Source organism: Capricornis sumatraensis, chromosome 7 (genome assembly GCF_032405125.1).
Source record: "Capricornis sumatraensis isolate serow.1 chromosome 7, serow.2, whole genome shotgun sequence".
In the NCBI taxonomy this organism is placed as follows: Eukaryota; Metazoa; Chordata; class Mammalia; order Artiodactyla; family Bovidae; genus Capricornis; species Capricornis sumatraensis.
In genome coordinates, this window is record NC_091075.1 from 116443155 (window position 1) to 116455579 (window position 12425).

A 12425-nucleotide genomic window follows, 5' to 3' on the forward strand; every position below is an offset into this window, starting at 1 on the left:
ATGTGTGTGGTGTTTGTTGTGTGTGTCGTGTTGTGTATGTTGTGTGTTCTCTGTGTGTGCGTGTGTGTTCTCTCTGTGTTGTGAATGTTGTGTGTTCTGTGTGTATGTGTGGTGGTTGTGTATGTGTGCATCGTGTGTTGTGTATGTTGTGTGTTCTGTGTATGCGTGTGTGTTCTCTGTGTCGTGTGTTGTGTGTTCTGTGTGTATGCGTGTGTGTTCTCGGTGTGTGTGTGTTCTGTGTGTATGTGTGGTGTTTGTCGTGTGTGTGTGTGTGTGTGTGTGTGTGTGTGTGTCCATCTGTCTACCGCTGGGCGGGTCCGGCACCTCACGCCCACCCCGCCCGGGGGGGCCTCGCTGCAGACCAGGACGAGCTGTGGGAAGAAGGACGAGCACGTGGGCCCGGCTGTGGGACACGCCGGGTGCTAGGCTGTCTGGGCTACATTCTCGCGTCCCCACACTCAGGGGGCGGGGAGGGGGTGCTTAAAGCAGCTGCCAGGAGAAAGCAGAAGACACCAGCCCCTCGTGTGACCCCCAAAGCACTCACGGTGCTGAGGGCACCATCAGAGGCAACCGTGAGGTACCAACAGTGGCGGGGGGCAAGAACACGCTAGGAGAGGAGGTGGACGCTGGGCACACATGGCTCCTGACGCGCCTCCATCCTTTCTGGTCCTTGTTAGGCTCCAGGTCACAGGAGAAGGGAGTCAGGAAGGCCTTAACGAGGGTCTGATCCCTCTGAGTGACCCCATTGCCCCTGTCCCCCTAACCCTGGGGTCTCCCTGGGAGCTGGAGGCAGACAGAGGAGGGGTGTTGCTGGGTGGTGGTCTGGCCCTCGGTGCGGCAGCAGGCAGAGGCAGGCAGGCGGGTGAGCGGGGTCCCCAGGGCCCCTCCTCCTGGCCAAGTGGTCCCCAAGCTGTGGGACCCGCACTAGCCCTGGGAGCTGTTAGCACGCGTGTGCCGGGGAGGGTGTGCGGGGTGGGGGGTATCGAGTACCTACCCGGTGGTCCAAGCCATTCTTGCCATGTCCTGTGACAGGGTCAGACTTGGAATAGGGAAACCCTGGAACAGACACAGCACAGCTGTCACGCAGGCGGCCAGGCTCGGCCAGGCGCGGGAAAGAGGCATGCCTGTGTGGGTGGGGGGGTGACTGGGTGACACGGGAGGGCCCTGAACATCCCACCTGCCTCATTCCAGACCCCGATCCCCCGGGAACTGACTGAAGATGGACATGGGAAGGGGGTGTGTCCCCAAGCCCACCATTGACCCCGGGAACGCCATGGAGCCTTACCCGGCCTGGTAGGCACACGTGTCCTGTCACCTGGCCAGCTCTTCACCCAGCTGACCAGGAGAGCTGGGGGCAGAGGGGGGAAGGGGCCCTGTGTGGGCAGGGCTGGGCCACCCTGAGCCAGAGGTGACCAGCGGAGGCCCAGCTCCACCAGAGAGGGCCTGCAGACTACCTTTCAAAACCCTTGAACTGTTTGCAATTGGGGGCTTTCATATTAAAGTCCTAATTTCTGACTCCTCAAGGGGCCAGTCTGAGACACGGGGCTCTGAATCCCCTGTGCAGATCCCACACCGGGTGCCCCTCCATCGCTCACCTTCCTGGCTCCCCTGCAGGGCGGGTGGGGGGGGGGGTTGCCCAGGACTTTGAGACACCTCCCCTCCCCCGCCCCATCATTAACCACTTCAGTGCCACATCTAGAGAGAACAGAGCGGAAGTTCCTGGCTCAGACATGAGTGTGGGACATGCCCCGGAAGGGGAACGAAGGGCAGAGCTGGGGTCCCTGGGGGGTAGGGGACCCCTCCCCACCCTGGGGGAGCAGACGTCCCCCGGATGTCTGAACATCTGTCTTTCCATAGCCCGTGAAGAGCAGCGGCCATGTCTGGTGATTCCAGGGGATTCCCATTCCCAGCAAGCGCTCCTGGGAGCCACCAGAATGTCCCCAAGGACAGAGGACCGAGCCCCCTGGAGGTGCCTGCCCCCGCAGGCACTGTGCGCAGAACGCCTGCCAGCCCCACGGCCCTGCGGCCCACTCCAGGAAGGCCAGCTTCCGAACAGAGGGTGCTGTTAATCCGGGTGCCTGTCTCCTGGGGGTTGGCAGAGGGAGGGGTGAGAAGACCTTCTGAACAGGCCACATTCACAGGAAAGGCTTCAGCTGGGGGCCTGCCTCGGGGACGCGTGTGTCCCGGGATGGCCTGTGGGAAGGTTCCAGGTCAGAAGGGGCCCTTTACACCGTCAAGGGCAGGGATCTCAAACTTCTTTTAGCCAAGAAGCCTTCTCGTCACGGGAAGCCTGTGTGAAAACTGATCCGTGAAACAGGAGACAGCAGAGCTGGAGAAAGCGAAGCGGGGCGAGGCACCCGGGCCAGGCCCACCGGGCGCCTCTCACTCGTGCGATCACCCTGGGCCCCGCCCGGAAGTGACCCAGCTGGCTTCTCCCATTTCACGGAAAGGGGGACAGAGGCCCAGGGCCACAGAGGAAGCTGGCCAACCTCACCCGGTCCTGAGCCACAAGATGAGGCTTCCCGACTTACAGTCCCGGGGTCCCTCCAGGACACACCTGCTCCCCAGTTTACGCACAGAGCCAGAACTCTTTGGGGGTGTGAGGCTGAGGGCCTAAGGGGCCCTCAGCAGAGACCCAGGAACTCCTGATCAGCCAAGGGTGCTGGCGGCACGTCTCAAAGCAGGGTCTCCGACGAGCGGCGCCAGTCTTGCCCAGGAACTTGTCAGAAAGGGCAGGTTCTCAGGCCCTGCCGCAGACTTACAGAATTCTGGGTCTGGGGTCCTGAAGCCTGTGTTTTACAAGCCCTCCGGGGCATTCTGAAGCTCACTAAGGCTTGGCACCCCTTAGGGCCCCGGGACCAGCTATGCCCCCTCCTCTAGTCTTATCTGCTCTAAACCAGTGATTCTCCACCCGGAAGCCATCACCAGACCAGCTTCTAAAACTCCCTGTGCGCAGGCTGCCAGCCTCTGTCTCAGCATCCTACGCTCGCATGAAGTGTAGAGACCTCACTTCCATCAGGCCACTTCATTTTCCTGACTCATCAGCTATGACTGTCTTAGCTCTTTCTTCTACCTGCCTTGAGCTTCCGTATCGCATGCTGCTATAATTTTTGATCATCAACAATGACTTAAGAAACTCATCAAAATGAAAGACAGTTTGTTATGCTGACCTCTATCTTCACCTACTTGGACGTTGTTCCTTTCTGAATTTCCGAGCCCTCTTATCACTTCCCGAATGGAGAATGTCCTTTAGACAAGTATGTTTGCCAGTGAAAGCATTGCTGAGTTTTCCTTTGTCTGAGAAGGTCTCCATGTTCCATTCATTCCTGAAGGATATTTCCGCCCAAGATAGAATTCGCATCGACAGCAAATGTCTCTCTGCACCTGTAAAATGTGCCCTCTTCCTCTGGCCTCCGTGGTTTCTGGCGGGAAGTTGGCTGGGAGGGAGTATAAAGTGACTTTTCTCTTGAACTACTTTCAAGATTGTTTTTTCTGTCTTCTGGTTCTGAAGCTTAAGTATGTTTGTGGATAACTTTGGGCTTATATCTACTTGCAGTTCACTGAGTTTCTTGAGTCGGTAGGTTTATGTCTTTTTGCCAAATTTTTTGTTTTCAGGCAATATTTCTGTGAATATTTTTTTGGACCCATTTTCTCCCTCTGTGTCTCCAGTGGCATAAGTGTTATCCTACAGGTTCCTGAGGTTCTGTTCAGTCTGTCTTCCTACTTTCTCTCTGCTGTTCAGGTTGGATCATTGCTCTTGTTCTGTCTTTAAGCTGGGAGCCTCTCCTCTGACATATCCTCCTCTTCTGTTAGGGAGCCCACCTGTGAATTTTTAAATCTTGCATATTCTATTTTTCAGTTCCATCATTTCCATTGAATTCTTTTTTTTTTTTTTTTAGATTTTAGAATTTGTATTCCTTCTGTGAGACTTTCCTTTTTTTTTTTTTAACTTTTTCAATTGTTTCAAGAGTATTTGTAATTGTTTGTTGAAGCATTTTTGTGATGACCACCTTAAAAATCCTCCTCAGATAATTCTAATGTCTTTTCAGTGTTAGGGTATGCTTTGAACTATGGTGCTGGAGAAGACTTTTGAGAGTCCCTTGGACAGTAAGGAGACCAAACTAGTCCATCCTAAAGTAATATTCATTGGAAGGACAGATGCTGAAACTCCAATACTTTGGCCACCTGATGCGAAGAGTCAGCTCATTGGAAAAGACCCTGATGCTGGGAACAATTAAGGGCAGGAGGAGAAGGGGATGACAGAGGATGAGATGGTTGGATGGCATCACTGACTCAATGGACACGAGTGAGCAAACTCCAGGAGACAGTGGAGGACAGGGAAGCCTGGTGTGCTGCAGTCCGTGGAGTCGCAAAGAGTTGGACAACAGCAAGGACGTGCTGACTGTCTTTTCTCATTCACATAGTTATGTTCATGGTCTCTGGTGCGATGAGTGACTTTCTCCTGTATCCTGGACATGAGAATTTTATGCCAGGAGGCTTGGATCCTGGTTAAGTCTTCCATGTTAGCAGGCCGTCTCCCTGTTTAGGTTTAACATGTAGGGCCTGGCTTATTGTGGACTGTGCTTCTGAAGACGAGTCAGTTTTCAGAATGCTTGTTAAACTGCTCCTCTGGTCTTCAGAGTCCGCCTGGTGTTGCTGGTGACACCCTGGTGATGAAAGGTGCTTTCCTGCTTGCTCTGTGCCCTGAGGTGGGGGTGGGAGGCACTGGCCACAGATGGAGAGTGTCTCCCTGGGCTGGGCGCCAGGGAGGGCAGTTTACTTGCTCTCCTTGTCTGCTGCGTGGCCGGTGGGAGGCGCAGGTCCTGCATTTTCCCTCACGTGCTCAGGTCTGGCCAGTCCGCATCCGCCCTATTGTTTTAGGGCCTTTCCACTCTACTGAGTGGATAAGGCAGGGAGAGAAGAGTCTCCACTTATCACATCCCTGGGGTGCTATTAAGACCCATTAGAATTGGTTTCTCTTGGGATGGGACCAGCCATCGGTAGATTTCAGGGGTCCCTGGATCCTGGGTGCAGCCAGGATTGAGAACCACCAGGTTAATCCCTTCACACATTCAGAGATTTTACGTGACCATCACAAGCCAAGGCATTACCCATGAGCCCATTTTACAGGTGAGGAAGCTAAGGCCTAGGGAAACTAAATGACCTGCTGCTGCTGCTGCTGCTAAGTCGCTTCAGTTGTGTCCGACTCTGTGCGACTGCACAGACAGCAGCCCACCAGGCTCCGCCGTCCCTGGGATTCTCCAGGCAAGAACACTGGAGTGGGCTGCCATTGCCGTCTCTGAACTGAATGACCTATAGAAGGTCTAATGATTACTCCTGAAGAGGATGAGACAAGCTCCCAGGACTTTATACCTTCTTCCCTAGTAACACTGTCCACTACAGGAGCTCTGCTCTGGTGAGGGTCTGCAGGCGTGGGAGTCTTCTAGGGCCCTGCCTGTCAGCTGGCATCAGCTGGCCTTAAGAGCATGTGAGGTGTGTGGATTAGAGGGAGACAGAGGGCACATACAAAAGGCAGGTCAGTGGCAGCTGGGCACTCGGGGCCCCGAGCTGCAACAGGCCCTAGAGGCCCTGCACGCCTGCCCACGCCCCATTTCCAAGCTCAGCCTAACCAGGCCCCCTTGCCACCTCCTTCCAGAGGCCCTCCTGTGGCAACTTGCCCTCAGCGTTCTGCTGGGACTGCTTGTGGGGCCCTGAGTGGTGTCTCCTTGGGTCTGTCCCTCTTCTGGGCTGGCTCATCCAGGGTTAGAGTAATCGCTGAATGGATGGGCAAGGAGAGGCCCCTTGCAGGTGGATGACTGTTCCAGGTGCAGCTCGAGACACACGGCCCCTCCAGGATGCCTTGTGGATAAGGGGCAGGGAGCCATTCCCCTGGGCAGATCTCCGTCAGCTTCACCAGCATAGCAAACGGGTTTTGCTTCACTGATCACGGATACGGAAGTCTGCAGCTGCACGGCCCTGCTCAGGTTCAGGTCCCCTCTCAGCACCTCAGTGTCCCCATCCAAGGAAGGAGGGCCTGGAACCACCTTCAGCCCCAAGGAACATGGGCAGGAGGCTCCTTGGGCAACCTGAGCTTCAGGCTTCAGAAGCAAGTGAGAGGGGTCCATTTCAGGCTCACCACGGCTGGCCTGTGGACCTGACCAGCTCTGCATGACACCTCAGGGGTCAGCCCACAGGATGCTCACGTTGGAGCACCAAAGCCCAGGTGCTTCCTGCCAGGAAGACGGCAGCATGCCCGCCTTCACAGATGAGGCGATGGCAACTCCACACTCAGAGAGGTCTGCTCTTGTACCCAGGGTCACGCAGCAAGGGAGAAGCCAGGATTCACCCCCAGGGGCACCGGCACCCCAATCTAGCCGCCTCTGCTGACCCCTCACGTGATCTCGTGTCCACAGTCACTGCTGTGGTGCCCCCACCATGCTGGGACCCATGAACGAAAGTAGGCTCTGCTCAGGGAAGCCCTGGGCACCCTCTGCCCCACGGGCACTCACTGGGGGGCTGCTGCAGGCACAGAGAAGGCGCAGGGGGCCCCCTGGACCCTGCCCCCAGGGGCTGACGGTCCTTGAGGGGGAAAGGACACGGAAGGCCCCAGATAAGGTGCTCCCTGCTGGGGCTGGGAGAGGAGAGACAGAGCTCCCAGGTGGGTACCGCGAGACCCAGAGCTGGATTGTGAGGGGTCATAAGAAGCCTGAGAGCTGTGACCCGAGATGTGGGCTCTCACCCCTGGACACCTGAGGGTCTGGGCCTGGCCTGTGTCCCTGCCCACAAATCCGAGGTCACACCCATCCGGTCCCCATGCTGGGGGCAAGCCTGTCCAGCATGGGGGACACAGGGACCTTTGCTGAAAGCAGAGTCCCAGCCAGCCCCCAGGGAATGGCAGGGAGGCTCTGCCCTCACATGCGAGGGGGCTTCTCTTGGGCCAAGGTCCCCTCCCTGACGTCTGGAGCCCCCATTGCTCTTGCTGGGACTGAACGTGAGCGGGAGGGCATGGGACAGGCTGTTCGTCCAGATGGAGGCCAGGCGGGCCACACTCTCCTGGCTGTCTCTGCCCCAGGGGCCCCTCGGCTGCTTGCGGGACGCTGTGCGCCTGACCCGAGCCTTCCAGCCCCCTTGGGCCTTTCTCGCCCAGGCTTCCCCCATTTCCCCCCGCCCCGGCCCCGGCTCTCTCCACCCCTGGGGCTCTCCGGGGGCCCCCCCTGCCCACGCTTTCTCTCCACCCTTGCCCCAGGTCCTGCAGGAAAGGGGGATGGAGGAGGAGGATGGGGGCAGAGGTGGGTGTTGAACAGGAGAATCACAGCTTCTCTGGGCCCCAGACCCTTTGGAAAAAGCAATGCAGCTCTGGAACCCACCTGGTGGGGGGTGGGGGCTGGGTCTCAGGTTGCCCACACCCCACCTCTAGGCCCGCCTGGGAGCCAAGGGCCCCAGGGACTCTGCCTCCAGGCTAGACCTCTCCTGAGGGCCCCACCTGCCCATCCACCTCCATGCATCTCTGGCTCGGTGTCTCCCGTCCAGTCTAGACAGGAAGAGCCCACCTTGCTCCTGCCCCGCCTCTGAGTAAAGGTGACCCCGCCCACCTGAGCCAGGAAGACCTGGACGGTCATTCTTGATCCTACGCACTCCCCCTTGACCGCTCACACCAGTCCTGCTGCTTGGACCATTCAAGGGGCTTCCCCGCGGCTCATCTGGGCCCCGCAGTCCCCTTCGCCCTGGCCCGGCAGCCTCTAGTCTATGTTCTGCAAAGCTGCCTGTCTGCATTTAAATGGGTAAAACTGTCAGCCTCGTCTCCCGCTCACAACCCTGCTGCCCTGACTCTGGTCCCTGAAGATAGAGAAGAAAGTTCGCAGCCACCGCACACGGACCACTGGCTTCTGGCTGCCGCCCCCAGCCTCCTGTTTCCCAAACGGCCACCTCGCTTCTCGCCCCGAGCCCCAGGGCAGTCTGCTCGGAGGGTCCTTCCCTGGGACACCCCCAGTTCATCCCCAGAAGCCTCCTCCGCGATTCCCCCCGCCCCAAGCCTGGATGACTTCAGCATGCCCGCCCCTGACAGTCCTGCTGGGGGCTCAGTCAGAGGCGGCCCGGGTGCTGCTGAGAACCCGTAGGCCCACCCGCCACTCGCAGGCCAGGCCGGGCCCTCCCACGGCCCCCAAAGCCCTTTGGCGACCCTGCACATCCCAGCCCCCACGCCACCTGCGGCCCAGCAGCCAGGCTTCACCTTTGTGGGGAGGGTCCTCTCCCCCAGATACCTCACTCTTCGAGCCTGCTCACTCAGCGCCCTCCTCCCCCAAGCCCAGCTGGGCCTGGCCCCCTGACTTGCAGGCGCTGTTGCTCAGCTGTGTCCGACCCTTAGCGACCCATGACTGCAGCCCGCCAGGCTTCCCTGTCTCACCATCTCCCAGAGCTTGCTCAAACTCATGTCCGAGTCGGTGATGCCGTCCAGCATGCAAAGGCAGGCGCCATACGCCTCACCTTTTCATCTGGACTTTGTGTCACCGCCCCCCCGCCCCCCAGCTCTAGACCATCAGCTCCTGGTGGGGGGCGGGGTGCTGTCTGTGCAGACTCCGCTGTGCCCCCAGCACACACCCAGGGTCAGGGCGCAGGAGCCCTCACCAAAGCTTGGTTGAGGTTGGGCGGCCGCGCCCTGCCTCCAGGCCTTCTCTTGCTTGTCCGACAAGGAGGGCTGGGACTGACGTCCCATCAGTGTGATGCTCATGGATTCTGCCCCCTGGGTCTCAGGTCACAACACCCAGAACTGAGCACACCCCCACGCTCTGAAATTCACATGGGGTTGGCACACTGTAAATCGGTTCTCTCTCTCTTTCCGCCGTGGACTACGCAACGTGAGAACGATCTATTTTTCTCCACAGCCTGGAAACTCCCAAGGACTAACAGAGGACGGGGAAAGCCACTTCGGAGCGGGCCTGACACCCGCTTCTCTGCTGCTGTTGGCAGGGAGAGACAGACAGCAGAGACGCTGTCCCCCGACCTTCCCTGCTGGGTACTGGGGCTGGTGACCCAGGGGGCAGGCTCAGACCCCAGCTTCCAGCCAGGCCCTGACTGGGTGGGCAGCAGGTGGCAGACAAGTGGACGGGACTCCACGGGGTCGGACACACAGAAGGTGGCACAAGATGGCAAAGTCACAGGCAGCGTGGGGGGCGCTGGCCCCCACAGGACCAGCCCTCTGTGCTGCCTTGGTTTCCATGCAGAGAGGTCCTCCCCTGACCTCCAAGCCCACCCTAACTCCACCCTAACTGCCGATTCCCTTCCGGAGGGTGGGGTCCCCTCCAGGGCTCACGGAGTCTTCAGGGAAGGGTCTCAGCCAGCCTGGGGCTCTGTCTGACATCGGCACACCTCTGAGCCCCTGAGTAGGGGGAATGTGGGGAACCTCAAAAGGGAGAACAGGACTCGGAGGGCCGGGGGGGCCGGCTAGAGCAGCAGCAGGCCGGGCCACAGGGCCCAGGCCAGGGGAGGGGCCCGCACCTCCTGGTGTCCTTCATCCTGTGACCCGCATCTTGTGAGGCTCAAGACCCTCTCCTTATAACAGAAAATCAGTACCATCCCTTTCCTGGGCAAAAATCAGATTCAGCAATAATACAACTGACTACATGCAAGAAAGCAAGCAAGCAAGCAAGCAAGTGAAAGCATTGGTTTGGTTGTTCAGTCATGTCCAGCTCTTTGTGACCCCGTGGGCTGTAGCCCACCAGGCTCCTCTGTCCACAGGATTCTCCAGGCAAAAATACTGGAGTGGGTTGCTGTTCCCTTCTCCAGGGCATCTTCCCAACCCCAGGGATCGAACCTGGGTCTCCCGCTTTGCAGGCAGATTCGTCACCAACTGAGCCTCCAGGGAAGCCCAGCCAACTGCACGCATAGCGCAGATAATGAACACAGGAGTGGGCTGCCGTCTCCTTCTCCAGGGGAGCTTCCCGACCCAGGGATCGAACCCAGGTCTCCTGCGTTGCGGGCAGATGCTTTAACCTCTGAGCCACCAGGGAAGCCCAGATAACACCCTGGGTGTAGCATAAAGGAAAAGAACAGCAGTCTATCATAAAACGTGTGTTTCGGTGAGACCTCTCTGGAGGGACGAGCCGTGCCGGCTGAGAACCACCGTCTTAGAGGAGGGAGATGTCACACAGGTTTCTCAGTCATCTGCTTCCCTGTGGGAGAGCGGGGACTGGGCCATATCCACCACCTCCTCTCTGCTGCCTAGCGCTGTGCCCAGCACATAGCAGGTGCTCAGTTAATGTTCGGTGAAGGGATGGGTGAGTGACTGAACGATGAATTCAGCCTCAGGTGAGATGTGCTGATGGTGTCACGAGCGGGATGAGGTCGCGCCTGGCACCTGTGAGCCCACGGAGGACCCCAGGTGGGCAGCGGGGTGTATGCACTGGCTCCCAGCAGCCCCTCTGCCTGTCCCAGCTCCCTGCGCACTTCTCCAAGACGGGGTCTCCCCCTCAGCGCCCTGCACAGCGTCTGGCACAGAGTGGGTGCTCAATAAATACCCGTTGAATTTAGCGCATCTCAATTCAACAAACATTTATTGAGCGCCCACTGTGTTGAGTGTCACAGTCCTACCCTCTGGCGCGCTACAGATGACATCCCGGAATGCAGGCGGGCCTGCCCTGCTGTGTGCAAACCGCTTTGTTCAGTAATGACTGCAGATTAAACTGGTGTTGATGGACTCACGACTGGGGGCCACTTGCATCTTCTCATTGCAACTTGAGAAAAGAAGGTGGGCACCCCTCTCTTCTCAGTTTAGGCGTGCTGCTCATCCTGCCCAAATTTCTCAAGAGGCTGGCAGACAGCAAGGCACACCTGACCTAGGCAGGACCAGTAGCCTGGGTCCTCGTTGCTATTTCCATGCATGATGGGAGCAGAGCGATATCACCAGGGCAGAGATGAAGTCACAGGTGCAGTGGTTAGACACCGTGGGCTCCCCACTTGCAGGAACCAGTGTCAGAACACCAGCAGAAAGTGAAGCGATGACAGAAGCATTATCACTTCTGCACAAGCATTATTATTTGTGAGCCTGCATCCCTGAAGGAGGACATGCATGCACACGCACCCGCACATAAACATATACAGATGTGCACACACACGTGCACACAATGTGCACACATGCACACACATGTACAGATGTGTGCACACATGCACACACACGCACACACAGCACACATACATGTACAAATGTGTGCACATGTGTATTCACACGTACACACCCATGTACACACATACATACGTGTACACACATATGCATACATACAAACACAGACGCAGGTTTTTGTACTTCAGAGGGCTCACCCAGTTCGAGCACGAATTCCAGCACAGACACTGCGATTCCTGCAGGCTGGGCACCCCTGCAGCTTGCGATGGGAACACGGCAGCAAGGAATGGGGTTGACACAGACCTTGCAGGTGTGTGATTGCCCAAAACAGCTGCACAGCCTCCAGGCCTTGCAGGGTCTACTGCCTGGGGGGAACACCTGGGACGACTCCAAGGCACCTTGTGTGGCACAAGATGAGGAAGTGGTGCAGGGAGGTGGGCAAACACGCCCAGGTCACAGGCAGGTCAGTGCGGCACAGGGAGGCCCCTAGGAGGCAGCCTCTTCCTGCCTGGGCTTCTCCCCAGATGGAGCCCCCCACTAAGCCCCAAGCCAGAGGCAGGCCACGAAGGGACTCTCTGGGGACAGCAGCTACTGCCCCCCACGCCCTCCCCGAGGAGAGACTTGGGGAGACCACCAGCCCTACAGACATGGGCCCGCCCACCATCCAGCAAGGAAGAGCTGATGCTGGCAAAGCCCGCCTGAGAACTCGAGTGTCCGCTCCCGGGAGTGAACGCTTTGGTGCCCCCAAGGGGGGTGCTGCTGGGGCACTGCTGGGGGTGCTCTGGGGGGCTGGTGCAGTAGGAGGTCTCCACCTTCCAAACAATTGCCATTTGGAAAAGCAGAGGGGCCATGGTTGGGGCCACAGGCAAGTCCTGAACCACCCCCCCTGCCGCCACCCCACTTGGGCAGAGAAGGGCTTGGGGGTCTGGCTGAAGCTGCCGGGTCTGGGTCTGCCCCTCACTGCTCCTGTGAGAAGCCCTGCACCACCCCTCACCCCCGCCCGCCTGCCTCGGCCTTTCGTGCCCCGCGCCGCCGAGTGAACGAGTCTTGCTGAGGGTCTTCCCTGGTGCAACCTTCCCGAGGGGATGCCAGCCCTGCAGTGACTCTGGCTTTCACTCGGACAGCGGCTGCCCAGGCCGGCAAGGCGCCTACAGAGATGGCACACAAAATGACACGCGCTTGCGGTGCTTAGACGTCTTCTTTAACAAGCGGTCGCCTGCACGCTTCCCGGCCCCTCCCACGTCGGAACACACGCGCCTTCGTTTGTGAGATGGTTCACAGTCAGGAGGATGAGGATGAGGATGGTGGT

The 12425-nt window shown here is 58.5% G+C and overlaps 1 protein-coding gene across 1 annotated transcript in view; it reads right to left on the minus strand.

The window, feature by feature from the left end:
- Nucleotides 1–12425, minus strand: part of ABLIM2 (actin binding LIM protein family member 2) — a 107785-nt gene that overhangs the window by 27419 nt on the left and 67941 nt on the right. The window contains exon 16 of the mRNA XM_068975420.1: nucleotides 995–1056. Coding sequence (XP_068831521.1) covers nucleotides 995–1056 — 62 coding nt within the window. The remainder of the gene's footprint in view (nucleotides 1–994; nucleotides 1057–12425) is intronic.